At 43.5% G+C, this 16,690-nt stretch overlaps 2 protein-coding genes across 3 annotated transcripts; one reads left to right on the forward strand and one right to left on the reverse strand.

The window, feature by feature from the left end:
* Nucleotides 1-2,001: 2,001 nt before the first annotated feature.
* Nucleotides 2,002-2,688, forward strand: bhlha15 (basic helix-loop-helix family, member a15; the record flags this gene model as incomplete). Its single annotated transcript, XM_080049467.1, has 1 exon — nt 2,002-2,688. One exon carries the CDS (start codon nt 2,002-2,004, stop codon nt 2,590-2,592), a length of 591 nt encoding a protein of 196 aa, XP_079905593.1. The 3' UTR covers nt 2,593-2,688.
* Nucleotides 2,689-3,347: 659 nt separating this feature from the next.
* On the reverse strand, nt 3,348-16,362 carry tecpr1a (tectonin beta-propeller repeat containing 1a). 2 transcript variants are annotated; one of them, XM_080049213.1, is made up of 24 exons: nt 16,224-16,362; nt 14,968-15,207; nt 14,138-14,320; nt 13,922-14,044; nt 13,691-13,810; nt 13,074-13,248; nt 12,888-12,988; nt 12,639-12,740; nt 12,371-12,519; nt 10,786-11,393; nt 10,462-10,607; nt 10,121-10,276; nt 9,671-9,820; nt 9,326-9,483; nt 8,470-8,700; nt 8,193-8,289; nt 7,896-7,975; nt 7,717-7,773; nt 6,829-7,003; nt 6,346-6,481; nt 6,137-6,229; nt 5,859-5,965; nt 5,292-5,411; nt 3,348-5,177 (listed from the first exon to the last, which is right to left on the reverse strand). In XM_080049213.1, the coding sequence occupies exons 2-24, from the start codon at nt 15,190-15,192 to the stop codon at nt 5,034-5,036; spliced, it is 3,636 nt and encodes a 1,211-aa protein (XP_079905339.1). In that variant the 5' UTR covers nt 15,193-15,207; nt 16,224-16,362; the 3' UTR covers nt 3,348-5,033. The 2 variants fall into 2 exon arrangements, with proteins under 2 accessions (XP_079905339.1, XP_079905338.1); XM_080049212.1 differs by having other exon boundaries at nt 16,220-16,356.
* Between the last annotated feature and the right edge of the window lie 328 nt (nt 16,363-16,690).

A 16,690-nucleotide genomic window follows, 5' to 3' on the forward strand; every position in this document is an offset into this window, starting at 1 on the left:
AAGCACTCTATAAAAATGCCACAACATATTTGAAAGAGTCTATTATGTCTGAATACCACTGTAGAACACATTTGGTCAGTAAGTATCCCACTGCCATGACACCGCCCTGCCTCAACTGCACTGTTTGTCACAGCAGGAGAAGACAATAATCCTGAGTTTAAGTGAGACCTGACCTTGCTCCTGTACATTCAGGGGAAGCCTGCAAACTGTATTCAAATGAGGCAGTTGCATGCGATAAGCCTCAAAATGGAAATGATGCTAACTGCTTGGAGTAGGAGGACGGTTTGCCTACTACACTTCACTTGGGGCATGTAATTGCATTTAAAAAAACATATTATGCTGAATATCTGGACTGGACTAAAGAAACGTAGTGAATGGCTATCCTTACGTAGCCTACACTTTTGACTTAGTCTGAGTAGGTATTTCTGTTTTTTTGCTACTTTTTGTATCTGTGAAAATGTGTCCTTTTTGCATCACTAATTTGATTTAATGCTCTTTTTTCACTTGGACACACAAAAAACATATGACTTGTTTATAAAATATGCATTTTTGTAAATAAACAACCCATCATTCATAATGCACTTAAAATGAACTCCAGCTCGACCGGTTTAATGCTTCAATATTATATAACAGATAGGGGCCAAAATGTGGGGACTAGGCCTTCTTTAACTGCATTTTTATAGTTTGTGTAGGCTACTTATGATACATGCTGACAACTTTGTACGCCTACTTTGGATTAAAATTCAGAATGCAGACTTTTAGGCCTACTTGTAATGGAGTAGGCTAGCCTATTATTTTTTAGCATTACTTTCATCTAAGTTAATTATCTGAATACTTTTTACACCATCAGTGACCTGATAATGCATGTTAGCTAGGCCTATTTGTGTTAAATTTTTATGGGTTATTTTCTTTGCGACAAATAATCACCCCTGAGGACTGCATGATGTTTGTAGTGCAGAGCTGGAGGGATTGTGGGATGGAGTTGGCCGGCTATGTGATTGGCTGAACAGCGCTACGTGTACATCAGTCAGCAACAGGTAGCTCACATGTGACAGTTTTCTGAGTGTGTGTGTTTGCGCTGCACGGCGACGCACTGCTCTGCTCTACTCCGCTTCTCTCCTGCTGCTCGCCACTATTACGCGATGGTGCTTTCAATGACCGGCTGCACGGTGAAGGCTTTTCTGTAAACTCATAAAAGGAGGACAGTTAGTTTAAATTCCAAGGTAAGGCTGTTTTTTAAAATGATTATATTATATATCATCGGTTCATTCATATCATGGCAGCAGTGTGTGTATAATTTACTACAGTAAATGAAGCTGACTTTTTGCATGTTTATCTCCCATCAGTTACAGAACTGCCGTTGGGCTGATTAAACTTGTGTTAGGGAAATTAAGAGGGATGGAGAAATATAACGGAGTTTATATATAAAACGGCTTTATCTCAAGGGTTTTGGTATTAGCATAGTTGATAATGGGGCTTATAGATACTAACTTAACTTATAAGAAATAACACACAATGACAGACTTCAGGAAGTGCATTCATTGATGAAATATCTGAAATGAAACTAATAGTCAAATGTAGTGAAAGAGCGAATTGGCCGAATGCTGTCTGCTCTCTATGTTTTTTGTGAGCCTAACCTTGAAATGGCCATTATCGCTGGACCGTAGGGGATAAGAGAGGCGTAGATTACCAGAGCAACATCATGGAGTTTTCACACTGCAACAGGGCTGATTAGAAACAGCAGGATGCAAGGCTGCTTGAATTGGAAAGATGCTCATTGACTGGCTGTCTGAGTGTCAGACAATTGTATTAAAATAATTTTAGGTTGAATTAAAATGTCACTTCTGTGCATTTCAGAATTATAACTTCAGCCTTTGTTTTAAAATTTATTTCTGTAACATCCTCTTTTCCTCCAGGTCTGTTAAAGCTGTGAGGTTGAGACTGTCAAAAGGAGAGAGAGAGAGTGTGTGAGAGAGAGAGAGAGGTGAAGGAGGAAGCAGGATGAAGTCCAAAGGGAAGGCTGTGAAACGATCCAGGAGGAGCTGGTCTGATCCAGAAGAGCCAGAAATGGATCCGGACACGGAATTGGAAGCGGACACAGAACCAGGCTCCAGTGAGCAGGAGGGTTCGGAGGCCTCGGTCCGGATCGGTGGCTCCTGGAGGGGGTCCCTGAGGGGCGGGGACGGCAAGCGTAAAGGAGGGAGGGGAGGAGGAGGAGGCCGCAGACGCAGGAAACACGGCTCCAGCAACAAGGAGCGCAGCGTGAGAAGACTCGAGAGCAACGAGAGGGAACGCCAGCGCATGCACAAACTCAACAACGCCTTCCAAGCACTGCGAGAGGCCATCCCCCACATCAACACAGACAAGAAGCTGTCCAAGATCGAGACGCTGACCCTGGCCAAGAACTACATCAAATCCCTGACCACCATCATCCTGGACATGTCAGAGGCCTGTCTGCCTGCCGGGAAGGTGCCGTCAGAGGCCAGCGCCGCCAAGCTGCTCCAGTGCTACCAACAGCACCTGGAGGAGGACGGGGAGAACGATCTCGCCCAATACCTCACCCATGTGCACAGCTTTGGCCAGCGCAGCTAACAGTGGCTGCAAAGGTGAGACTGGAGGGACCAGGAGAGCCACCCAGGAGGCCAAGGCCGAGAGAGGGGATGGGTAGACCCTTCAAGTGATGTCCGGTTCCTACAGGTGCACTGCTCTGGGATCTGGTCAGAAGTGGTGTTCTCAGTAAGAACTGGGTGTTGTTGCAGATCATAGATCTCCGACAATAAACTCATGCTTGACCAAAGCAAGAGGTGGGCCGTCTAGAAGTTGCCCTCCATGCAAAATATGGAATGACTTGAGGTCCATTCACCTAGCAGCCCCCAAAGACTGCAGACTGCAAGGTGAAAACTATGTGGATCGTGGTTATGAAGAATTAAAAGACTATTTTGCAACTGTGCTCAGAAAGGGCTAATCCTTTGCCATTTTCTTCTTCTATACAGTTTGAGCCAGAGCATGAACTTGTTCTGTTTTGTGTTATCTTGTCATCTTCTTGTGTGTTTTCTGTTGAGAAACCTGCCGAGTGTAGCCTCTAGTCATAACCGTCACATCCAGAAAGAGAAGACAGGCAAGCAGCAGGCCTGAATATTGAAATGTTGTAGCTATATTTGCTCGTGAAGACAAACTACTTGTCTTTTACAGGTTGTGCAACCATAGCTGGAAGGCACGGATGATGTTTGAAGTGTATGTTATTTGACTTTCTGTGTCTCGAGGCAGAACATTGTGGTAAAAAAATATTAGCAAAAACGAACTATTTGAGGTGTTCTTATCAATAAACACATTTATTTATTGACAGACTGTTATTTTGACCATGCACAACAATTGAGAAATGTACTCCACAATGTCAACAGCACTGATGTGTTACAGTTACACAGTGTGAAGTAAGTTATTCAAAGATAATACAGACACATCTCTGCGCAGTTCAAACCAAGCAAATGTTGTATCATCTTCAATCAGTATATCATGATAAGGGGGGGGGGGGGGTTTAGGCAGCCGTTAACATGAATTAATGCCTCATCGGTATGTACCATCATTTTGAAATGATCTTCTTAGTCAAATGTACAAACATTAGTAAACTTTAATATATTACCACTACAGCTATTGTAAATAATACTAGTATATTACAGATTCATAACAAAAATATAAGTTTTTTTTCTCACTGCTCAGTCATTCTACTACCATCAGTGTAAAGGAAGTAGACAGAATGAAGATGCAAGCATTCTCCTGAGAAAGAGGAAGGTTCAGTTTTAGCATTTCCACCACAGGACTTTTACAAGTAATCTATACTTTCCCCTTAATTACACCGCTACACCCATTGCACATACTCCACAACAATAACATAATAAAAGTTAGTTTTTTAGAAAACAACATTCAAATCTTTAAAAACCACCACTCAACTGTTTGTACAAGGTAAGCAGCAACCACCACGCGTTAAATTAAGCCAGTAATGGTGGCTCCAAAAAAAAACAATTTTAGTCAATTGAAGTTAATGGGAAAACCTCTAAATTCCCAGTAAAAATAAAAAGTCGGTATTTGTTTTTCACAGGAGTCTCTGATTTACCTTTAAAAAAAGACTTAAGGCCAACAGACCTGTCCACACCTGTTACACTAAACTTATGGCTTCAAACAATTGGCAGGATTTTTGCATGACACTAACCCAAATTTGGGCTTCAAGAACCTGTGATTCAGAGACCTGTGAAATTAGAAACCAATAGGGGACTCACAGGTGCTACATCCGTGTTTTTATCTGCAGTCTGCGTTACAAAATCATCATTTATATTTCGGATTAGTAACATTGTCTTGTCTGCTTTCTCCTGTTAGTAAGTTTGCTACTTCTTCCAGAGTAATCAGGCTTTACTATGTTGAAACGTGTTAAAGTGTTAAGATAAAAAAAAAGTATTTGGTTCACAGTACCAGCCCTAGATTAGCTGTTCTATAAGTACAATTATTTGTTCCCTTAAAAAAAAAAACATCAGCAAGGTGGTGAATGAGCAGCAAAAACCTTGGAAAAAAATCACTTTACAAATGAAGTAATATACCTTTAAATGTCACTCTCAATACACAGACATCACAAAAAATATCAGAAACATCCCATCGTACAGAATAAATAAGAAACAAATTCAAAAAAGTTCAAAGACAGCAACAAAAGACAACCACCAATGGCAAAACAAATGAACCATCCCCCAACACACCTGGAGACATGAAAACATGTAGAGCGTATGTCTTGGGTTGTCTTAATGGAGAAGGAGATGGATCCAGCTCAGCATTTAAGATTGTTCTGAAAGTCTAAAAGTAACACTGACCGCAGTGATGTGAAGACTAAAGGCTTTCAGGCATTGGAGTTGAATTGCCATAGCTGCTACTCCACTGGTAAAAGCCAAAGTGCTTCTGGTCAAAAATGTACTACTAAGGAAATGTGGTTTAAGATGAATACGTACACTATGTGCGCATCTTTATTAGTGTGTTTATTTGTGTGTCTAGCATCAGACAGCATTGCTATTGACCTCTGTGTTCCTGACAGGGAGGGGGCTCCCAGGGGCCAGGGCGGACCGGTCTGTTAGAGAGCGAAGACTGATGCGAGGGGGCTCCATGGAGTTCCCTCTAACTGTAACGTGGTCCCATCCACCCTAAAGGACGGGAAGAGACAAAAAAAGATAGAGAGTTAGGAAAGGCAGGGCTTTTCAAGACATGCAGATACCCTGACAAACCCGTCATACAGTAAAGTGTCTTTGCTGCTTTACCCCAATGCCGTAGTCCCACGACTGTCCTTTAGGCTCCAAAGGTTGGACCCCGAGACGATGGCACACTGTTCCACAGCTCAGACTGTGGCTGCCCTGCACCTTGTCCGCTATGATCCACACCTGCACCCCAACAACAACAAAACAAAACTCACACTAAACAACTGGTAAGGATTGTCTATGACCTCAAAGTGGTCATTTTTGGAGGTTTTTAGTTGATTCAACACACACACACACACACACACACACACACACACACACACACACACACACACACACACACACACACACACACACACACACACACACACACACAGAATGTCAAGTTACTCCACTGTGTACCTGCTGAACAAATATACTAAGTATATTCTTAATCATTAATCAAAGCTACATACTTTCAGATGTAAGGCTGCAAATAATAAAAAGACAACTAAGTGTCTGAACATTATCAGGTAAAAACAAGTGAAGTTCAATCTAAAAACTCAAGTCTTTCTGTGAAGTCACATGGAATATGAAATGGTGAACAGTGAAAAAAGTTCCATATAGCAGTACTGATATGGTGGAACTGACCTGGTCCAGAGGCCCTACTGAGACCTTGCGAACATTAGTGGAGATGTGTTCCCAGGAGGAACCCTGAGGGTAGCTGGGGGTCAAACCCTGCCGGTACCACAGGTTACCTGGACAGGGAGTAGGCACATCAAACACAAGATCAGAATATGTCTACCAAGAAACATAAACATCAGTCATATAAATACATGTTAATTATATATATTTTTTTAAACTTTTATTTTAGTGGTTTTATGGTTTGTTAATTATAATTTTAAGCAGTAAATGAAAAATTGATTCACCATTTTCATCTACCGCGCACACTGATGTCCTCCCAACAGACACCTGCTTCAGCTTCTGTTTGGACGGGGAGGGGATGTGGTACCAGCTGTCTCCTGCAGAGGGAGACACAAACTGTATAAGCATATTGTTTGCAGCATCAGAGGGTGACAACAAATTTGAAACTGGCATATATTCTTCCATGCATAATGTCACAGTCGGTCCCACTGACCTGCTGGGCTCTGTTGAGACACAGATCCCCTGTAGAAGGCAGAACCGTCCTTGGCGATGGCCCAGACCTGGCTGGCAGCACCAATGGAGATGGACTTGAAAGGCTGGTCGGTTCCCACATGGAGCCATGATGATCCCTGATAGGCCAAAAGGAGGACGTTAGACCAATTACCTCCCAAGACCAAGAGCTTTCAAATTGTATTTGTATTGTCCATGTGTTTAATTACTTATTAACAGAAATTAGAAATACTGTACAATATGTCTGATATCACTCTCGTATCAAACTCATGGTTTCACAAAAAAAAGCCTTCATTAGGGTTAATCAATTCCACACAGTTTCCAATTCAAGGAAGGACATAGTGTTACTGCTCTGCACAGTAGCAATAAGAAAAACAAAATGGCTGTGATTGTTAATGGATGACTCACCAGATTGTGTTAAACCTGTTCATGGGGTGTCTGTATGTGTGGGGTAAATGTGACTCACAGCAGGTGTCAGTGCGGTGACTCCCAGTCGACAGAGCACTTCTCCCTTGTTGCTGATGGCCCACAGAGGAACCACATCCACTTGGCTCTGAGCTGCACACGGCAGGATGGTCACGTCACTCAGTGTTATGGGAGGGACTTCTTGCCAGGGTCCAGTGGTGGTCAATTTACACTTCCTGTGCAGGAGGAGAAACACAATGCTCATTCTATATCAGCAGCTTAATACAGATACTGCTGGAGTATGAGGTGTTACAAAAGATCAAGGGACTCTCTATTCTGGTGTGGCTTATTGTAGTCAGGCTAACATGTTGTAAAAGACTGGATTTAACATTTTAAAAGGATTGATTTGTTAATACTGGATGGAGTTATTTTGAATAACATTATAGTAGGTACCTTCTCATTATGAAAATGTAATTGTGATCATTTCTCCAACAGATCAAAGTGATTTCTCAATAACCTGAATGTTCTCTTTTAAAAGTATAAACACCTGATAATTAGAACTCAAAACACACTTCTGTTGATGAGCACACATGACAAAATACACATATTCTAAGGCTACTGTCAATGGAACACAACCGTAGCCTGTTAATATATCAGTACCAGTCACATAGTCCACACCAGTTCTCTAATTATTGCTTAATCAAAAAATATATTTTCCAACACTAACTAAAGATCAATTCCTGTCAGAACACTTTATTCAGAGTTTCTGCTCTGTTTCCTCTGCCAAGTCTGTGCTGACTTTTAAAACACACACACACACACACACACACACACACACACACACACACACACACGCACGCACAGACAGAATGTCAAGTGTACTCCACTGTGTACCTGCTGAACAAATACACTGGACAGACAAATGTGTCAGTGTTGCTTTTTATAATACCTGGCCCATCGCCTGCGACGGACAAAGTCCTTCATCGTTTTATAGCCATGATATGACCTGCATGGAGAGATGGGAAAGAGGAAGGAATAATAAATAAAAAAGCTCATAACCTATGAGGTCAGCAATGCTTGAACCAACTGACACAGTAGGTGGAATTGAGGAAATGGCAAATAACCTACGCTGGAAAATCAGCGGCATATTGCCAGCCTTCTCTGTCTGTTCCAGCAGAGACGCTGTAGTCGGTAGCCCATTCAGACACCTGTCAACACCAAATATGGGAAGTGAAACATTGTAAATACATCTGAATTTTTGGTTGCACACCTTGTCTGCAATAATTCAAGACCAATTATTTATAGCTTTCAAACTAATGGTCGCAATGGAAAAAATTGTGGTTTATCTTTGCACCGTTGGTAATCAGTGTGGAACATTTTGCAAAATGTTCATGTGTGTGTTTGTGTGTGAGTGGCTGTACTTACCCATGTCCAGTGAGGGGATGGAGGTTTCATATTTGTTTTTGTACACTCATGTAGACCTGATGCATCACTCCACATGTAGCGGTCTGTAGGTAGCCCTCTAAAATGAACCACACACAATTTACACGATTCATGAATGACTTTAACACTTAAAATGTAACTATCAAAGAAACCATGCAGTGCTAGTGTAGTGTTAGAATTAAATTGTCACATCATATTGTGATAAGGCTTTGGGCCAGTTGTGAAAGTGCAAAGTTCTGGAATTTCAGCCTTTCTCTACCTGTTGGTGTAGCCGGTGACGGGGTTCCACCTCTGGTTCTCATAGATGTAGACACTCTTGACATCCACCTGTGTGTAAATGTTATCCGTGCTGCTGGCCAGGCCCTGGAAGATGCCTCCTCCGTAGCCCCCTGTGTAGACCCAGGCAGTGTGGTCGTAGCCAATCCCCCACACTATGCCCTCACTGTTGCACTCCACCACTCGTAGGTGACCTCCAACCTGCCGCCAGAACCTGCACAAAGGGAAAGAATGTTTTATAAAGGCTAAGTCATTAAAGATATCCTATTATACTACTTTTCTGGTCTTAATTTCTTGTTAAGCAACCTGACACGAATCACATCACAAAAAACTATGTAGATTTTCGGGACACTCTTCCTCTTACCCTAGCGAGCACAGCAGTCTCTCTTTACACACTGCTTTGAGCTTCTCCGCCCCTCCCCCCCCTGCTGCAAACCCCACTCCGTTGTGATTGGTTACCTTCCTTCCAGCAGCGGGAGATTTTCAGGAAGGTGGGGGCATGCAGCCGGAGCTTGCCTGAGCAGCATTACCATACATGGAAACATGAGAGAAACTACCCAGAAATTTGAACAAGTTGTTTCTCGACCGGCTGCCATAGTGTTTAGTGCTCTGCATAGCCACCCCAGACGGTCAGCAGGGAATACGTCGAAATGCATGTATGTAATTATTTGATACTCTAGTATGGTTAAACATGACTATAAATCATTATAACAACGTTTATAGGTCATAAAAGTCGAAAAGTATCATAGGTCCTCTTTAAGGACAATAATGAAAATAACACATTTTTATTTGTATTATTTAAATCTATCTATCAGAGCAGATGCGTGGGTTATTCTTACATTTGGTCACAGGGTGTTGGGTAAGGCATGGCCTCCAGGGCAGGAGAGGGCTCACTGACAAAGATGTCCCCTTTACAGGTGATGGACCAGATGGCCTGTTTGGAGGGAGGACCACGGATCCCCCTGGACTCACTGCAAGTTACACTCAACAACGCCAGCTTGAGACCCGGAGGGAGGCAAAGGCAGACAGATTGGGTTGGAAGGGGAGGACAGAGACAAATGAGAAGTTATTAGAAGAACAGAAAAAATAACTAATTCAAAAATGTCACATTACAGACATATTATTTATTATGTCAGTTTTTGTTCCTGGGAGTTAAAATGTTGTGTAGTAGTATCAATACGTACCCAGTCGTTCATCTCTAACTCTGTGGCTGCTGCTATTCTGATTGGCCACCTCTGTTTGGTTCGCTCAGGAGTGTAGATGGCAAAAGTGTGTTTGGAGTCGTTAAGCACAGGAACCAGGATGGTGACCTCATTGATTATAGCATGCAGGTACTGAAGAGAGTGACCGCAGAGAGGGAAGAAAAAATGAGATAGAATGCATTTCATTTAAAGTCAAAAGAGGAAAAAAAGAATAACAGAAAAGCAGTAGTGAGTTCAAGAATGGACCAGCATCATAGATTCAATTAAGTGACTCATTCCATTGCCAGTATCCATTGTGACAATCTGACCTGGACCCCGAAATTAGGAAAATATCTGTTTCCCTCAAGAAGACATATGAAACTGCCACATATTGAATCGACTTAAGTCCACAGCATCAACCTGAAAATACACAACCACACACTTCTTTCTCACCTTCTTCTCCTCATAAAAGTTGTAATAGATGAAAAGGATGCCGTCCTTGTTTCCCTCTGCTCCGGAGAACTGCTCAAGGGCAAAATGAACATCCATCCATTTGTGTGGCTTCCAGTCTCTCCACCACTGCATGGTTCCCTTCTTCACCCACACAGACTGCAGAAGCATCCGGCCAGAGGAGCGAATCAATGAATGATAAATGAAGAGGGTAAGGCAGAAAATACAAAGACAGTGTCAGGAGTAAATACAGAAATAAGTAGAAGAGACAAAAAATATCCTGGAAAGCAAATATAAAAACTATGGCTGTTTGGCGGGCACATCTTTTCCTGTACTGCATGTACCTGTTCTATGGCTTGTTCATAATGTCTGAAATTATCCAGCTCTCTTTTGGTCCTCTCACTGAGCTGCTCAAAGATTTGTTTCCGCCAGGCTGCTGTCTGGGCTGGGGTGACGGACAGGCTCATGGACTGGACTGACTGGACCAAAGCTGGGAATGACAGAAAAAAGAAAAAACTATAATTAAAAAATAAACCAAATGGAATGAATTCTGACTGCAGCACACATTGACACTGTGTTTTCACAGACTTGATTTAATGTAAAGCTGGAAAGACAAAGAGTCAGCATAATCAACTACGTACTAGTTATGATCTCTGTATTTAACTCACATGAAGTGTTCATAGAGAAGTTGAACCAGTTGAGTTGGGAGTGACTGTCCACGGAGCAGCCTCCTCCACTGACCCAGGCCCACAGAGGGTGCTCGTCTGCCCCATACGGGTCCTCCATGGCCAGAGTGTAGGTGGCCACTGATGAAAGGCTGCAGGTGTCAGCTGTGTCCAACACCGCTCCAGTCTGGGCCTGCTGGCTCTGAGCCTCCTCCAGGTCCACGTTACTCCACTGGGGGTCAAAGGGCCCTGCAGACCGGCTGGGAGAGAGAGCTACACCATCACAGGGGGCTTTGACCTGCTCTTCTCCGGGGATGGTCTCCTCCTCTAGAACAGCTGGACCAACTGCTCTTCCCTCTCTCAATGTCTTGGCTGGCTCTCTGTCAGAGACCAGTTCAGAGATGAAGCTATCGCTGGTGACTTTGGGGATGCGGGGTTTGGGGGTCTCCATAGGCTGGTCAGAGAGGTCTGTGGGGGCTTCGACATGGGACGAAGGGGGGGTGGAGGTGACGAGGCAGCTGGCTCCATCTGTGGATCCTTTCTCTGTGTCTGATTCCACATCACTCGCTGCTGACTGAGCACACTCCTCGCCAGAGAAGAAACGTCCAGCACTGTGAAGCGGATGGAGAGAAAGAGAAACTGAATGAATGAATGTTGAACATTTTCACCTCCTACAAATGTTTGATATGTTAGTAAACTGGCACTCTTGGATGAGTGTGAACTACAGTCATATGAAAAAGTTTGGGAACCCCTCTCAGCCGGCAACATTGCACTGATTTGTTGAACCATGTACAGATACACAATCTGCAGCCAGATGTTCTTGCAGGTCTTTGGAGGTGATCTTTGGGTTGTGTGCAACCATTCTCACAATCCGCCGCATATGCCGCTCTTGTACTTTTCTTGGTCTGCTAGACCTGGGTTTAACTGCAACTGTGCCTGTGTCCTTCCATTCCCTGACAACGTTCCTTACAGTAGAAATTGACAATTGAAACCTTTGGGAAAGCTTCTTGTAGCCTTCCCCTAAACCATGATAATGAATAATCTTTGTTTTTAAGATCTTTTGGGAGCAGTTTTGATGATCCCATTCTGTCTCACTTCAGCAGAGAGTCAAACAGAAGTGCAACTTGCATTTAGGCACCTAAAATACATTTTCTCATGATTAAACAGACATTTCTATGAGGTTCAAGGCTTAACAACATAACCCAACCAACTTTGTGTTTAAAGTCATCAGTTTTACATGCTGTTACAGGCATTAAAATCAACAAAACCACAAGGGTACCCATATTTTTGCACAGCCAGTTTTTCACATTTTATTTTATTTCATACAACCAAATACTGCTTTTCAAAAAATCTTTGTTTGGAAAACATCCCAGTAGTTAGCTGTTCCTGGTAAATTAAAGACATACCACTTTTATCTTTTTTTTGTGAAAGCAGAGTCAATTATAATGCCGGCTGAGAGGGGTTCCCAAACTTTTTCATATGATTGTATGTGTAGCTCTTGAAACGTGGACTGAAATCTGTGTGTGTGTGTGTGTGTGTGTGTGTGTGTGTGTGTGTGTGTGTGTGTGTGTGTGTGTGTTTTCTCCACCTCTGCAGGCTGTTTGCGCTGGCACTGGAGTGGGATCGTTCTCCATCTCGGGGGACGCTGATGGCCTTCCAGGTTTTCCCACTCAGTTCACTTGAGGTCACACCTTGTCGATAGTACACCGCCCGGTCCTCACAGCTGATAGCAAACACCTACACACAACAGCAGCAGGTTGACTTTAATATGTCCCCCTCGCATGATTTGATTTCAACAGTAACCAGCACAGAGAAAGTTTTAATGTCGGTTGTGATGGCATGTGGCTGAAATGTACCTGGTCGTTGAGTCCTACATTGATCATAATCATTTCTCCCACCATGCTGATCCAGCCAGAGCCACAGGGATTGTGGGAGTTCACGCCACGCCTGAACCACACCTTGCAAAGCAGGAGAGCGGTGAAAAAAAGTGCATTTTCTTAAAAACAATGCTGGAAGATATTTATTTTCTTTTTACATGTCGTGCAGCAGTATTCTGTTCATGCAATCATGTGTCTTTTTTAATGGTTATGACAGGATCTTCTTACTTTGTAGTCCTTGGTCAAGGCCCATACTACGTTTGTACCCACAGCTACATGTGTGGCTCCCACATCAGGACTGGGAGAGTCCACCAACACCCAGGAGGTACCTGACAGGCAGAGAATATTCATTTCAATACAGACAATAAACACAAACACAGTCATTCCTCCTCCCACCAGTGAGCCAATGTGTACCTTTGGGACAATCTCTTCCGATGCCTTCCCTGACAATGAGTTGGCCCTCCCACAGCACCGCCCAGACCAGATCCCCAGGGCCACAGCTGATCTGGACCACCTCCCCGGGGAGAGCCACCTCGTCCCACAGAGAGCCCTCAGGATTGTGGTGACAGATTCCCTCTCTGAACCACACCTGGGCAGAGAGAAATGGAGGGTAAGATAATCAGGAGTAATAGCAGGACCGACGCAGGTGGTCTGCACCAACAAAAACAAATTCAGTTCTTTATGTGATGTGACAAGACTGAGTGTGTGATCTTGCTAGAGGCAATTATGAGGTCAAATAATGTTAAAACCATAGGTTAAAACACACTCATAAACACATCTTTTGTTTCCAAATATATTAGATTAGACAAATTATAGACGATACAGTTAACAAAGGTCCTGTTTTACAAAGCACAAGCTGTGTGACACAGCAAACATGTCGCAGTATGCATGAGAGGAAAGTATAAGACTGTTTTTCCACACTGTCATTGACCTAATTCTTGCAAATTACAAGTAATCAAGATTTCAAGTACATTGCCATGGCTGTATGTGTGTGTGTGTGTGTGTGTGTGTGTGTGTGTGTGTGTGTGTACCTTGCCCTGCAAAGACACGGCCCAAAGCGAGAGTCGGCCCCTGGGCTCCTCAGTGATCTCCCAACCTCCACAGCTGATGTCGCTGAAGGGATCTGGTAGAGTGGTCTGCTGTGAGGGGATCTGTCAGCACACACAGAAAGAGAGAGACACCGGTGAACAAAATGCACGCACACGCACGCGCGCGCGCACACACACACACGCGCACACACACACACACAGTATAAAACCCACCTTAGCCCACGTGTCCATGGCATTGTACCTCCTGTAGCGGAGCCATCGCTTGCGACGGACACAAGAGTTCCACTTCTTATCTTTGGTGTAGGCGGCAGGAAAGTCAATGGAGTAGGTCCATCCCTGCAGATGCACACACCTCATTTATTAAAACACAGCAGGGACACCGATGCTAAATCAGGGAAATGGAGTTAAAGGAAGTAATTGAAAAGTCACCGCTTTCTCTGTGGGTTCTCCCTCAAAGTTTTCATCCACGCACCAGTCACCCTCCCACTCCCAGCTGCTGGAGGGAAGCCGGAAGTCGTCAAGAGGTTGGTGTTTCAGACCCGTGACATCACTCCACTGCCAGCGGTCACTTGGCAACAACCGCTCAGAGAAACCGTCCACAGGATTCCATCGCTGACAGATAGAAGGACAGACGGAGACAGCACGTTAGAGCATTGATAGGGTCAATAATACAAACAAAGCAACCTGTTTTACTCCCCTATGATCAAACTGTCTCCCCTTTCTGCCAAAGTACACTTTTGGTGAGGTGTTCTCCAGAGGACAATAAACTACAGAGCACTGACCTAATGTATACAACAGCTGTCACAACAACCCAATGGCCCAAAAAAGTTTCCCAGGAAGCGGGAGTCTCATCTGTATTCTTCCTGATTTCCCACATACAGTACTTCCACTGTATCTGGTCATTTGATTCTCGTTTTAAATGGTAGGACTCATGTACCTGTTAAGGCACAAAGCTGACAGTGTGCTGAAGTTAGCAACAGAGGAAGTGGTACACTCCCGAATGAAGATATCGCACTCTCTTTTTCAAGAGGAAGTCCACATTTTCGATTTTACTCAGGATGCTTTGTGAATTAAATAAAAGCATAGCCAAACAAAAATTCGTAGAAATGTTTCACTTGCATTGTGAAAGAAGAAATGGCTGCTTTCCTTTGTATATAATCTTCACATTGACTCGAATAGGCATCTTTTTTTTTTTCACCCCAGAAGAAAAGCGGGCATAAACAACAACACCCTGACTGACTGTTGGGAGAGAGACCCACTTGGTTCTCGTAGGTCTCCTCCTGGTAGCGGATAGACAGGTCTGAAGCGTGGACGTTCAGGTAGATGTTGTTGTCACAGGCGATGCCCCAGCAGCACTGTTGAGCTGCCGTCACCCTCTTGACCTCCATCTGGGCATCGCGGCACTGCTCCCACTGCTGGCCCGCTGTGGACAGGCTGTAGACCCGCCCGTACACGTCCACCGCCCATAGCAGGGAGACAGGCATGGCTGCACCGGGAACCTGTGGAGAAAGAGGAAAGAGTGGGATAAGAATGTATAGCTGTAAGTTGCAGAGGTGTTCTTTCCTCCAATACAATATCAGATATGTAATAGTTTGAACATGTTGTCATCTTGCCTTGCCTTTTAAGTTTTAACAGGGTTTTAGAAATACAGAAAAAAGTGTTTGTTATAAAAGCGGCACACCAACTGGTGGGGAATCAGGGTTAAGGTTAATGAGAAAAGCTAGGCAGTCAGAGAGCACAAAATAGATTTACAAGGCAAAAATGAATTAGAAGCCGAAATGCCTCTAAATCAATGCTAATTAAGCCCATTTGGGAGCAGAGCTTTACACGTTGAGGAGGATCATGTGTTGAGGGGGCAATGATCCAAGTAGCTCACTCTGTTTGTTTACACGACAACATTCGCTCCACTTCGCCAAAAAACAACAACAAACAACTAAAAGTTACCCATATTTTACACCCTGGACTATTTCATCACAACATGTAACCCTGTGATGTGTGGAATGACACTGAGTGAAAAACAGAAAGCAATGCAAGGGTTGCTGAAGCATATCTTTGAATGGTCTCCATTTCAAAACATCGCGTAGTACAGGTGTCGTCACGACGCAGCTGGCAGCAGGGATGCTACTGCTAAAAGGCGTATCCTCTGTCACCTACATTAAGTGTAGGCCTACTGTACATTCAGCTGGTAAATTGCCCTAAATACACAATACATGTACCGACCCGAAGAGCAGACTACAAAAAAATGAAAAGCAATGCGTGACGTTAATTACTGTATAATAATAGTATATAAAAGATAATAAGGTGTGCAGCTGCATATTAGCATTGTGTCACGCGCCACACAGTGAGCCTTAATGAGCACTATATTGCAGGTGTGAAAGACAGGAGAGTTAAATAGAAGCTGTAAACACTGGACAGAAAACTAGCTTGAGGCTTGAACGTGAGCACTCGGCTTGCTTTTGGTGCAGGCTTACAGGCTTAGCCCTTCTACAAATAGAAAAAAATAAAACCTACCAACCTGGAGCTTCCTCTTCACATAAACCGTGAAACGGGACAGGTGGGGTGTCCCCGCTGTGCGAGTGGAAATGAATGAGCAGCCGTCTAAACCATAGCGTTTGAGGTACCCTCTGATATTCACATCCTAATATCTGTCTTACATGAAACAGGAAGTGCTGTCGTTCCTTCATTCCTATTGGCTGAAACCGCGAAAGCAGGTGTTTGTAGCTTTTAACGCCCAGCAGAGGGCGCTGCTGGCTCATATTACAGAGCAGAAAACAAATGTATTGGTAGGTAAACTGTCACATTAACATTCATTAGGCCTACAACAACTATAGGCAATTGTACTTTGCTTGAGTATTACATATTAGAAGCACTCTATAGCCTACTTCTGCCTTACTACATTCAAGTGGAAAAGTTGTACTTTTAATGCACCACTACATTTATCTAAACCTTACGAGTTACTTTGTATTTACATAGTCTTACAAA

The sequence above is a fragment of the Ammodytes marinus genome, assembly GCF_949987685.1.
Source record: "Ammodytes marinus genome assembly, chromosome: 20".
Taxonomy (NCBI): domain Eukaryota; kingdom Metazoa; phylum Chordata; class Actinopteri; order Uranoscopiformes; family Ammodytidae; genus Ammodytes; species Ammodytes marinus.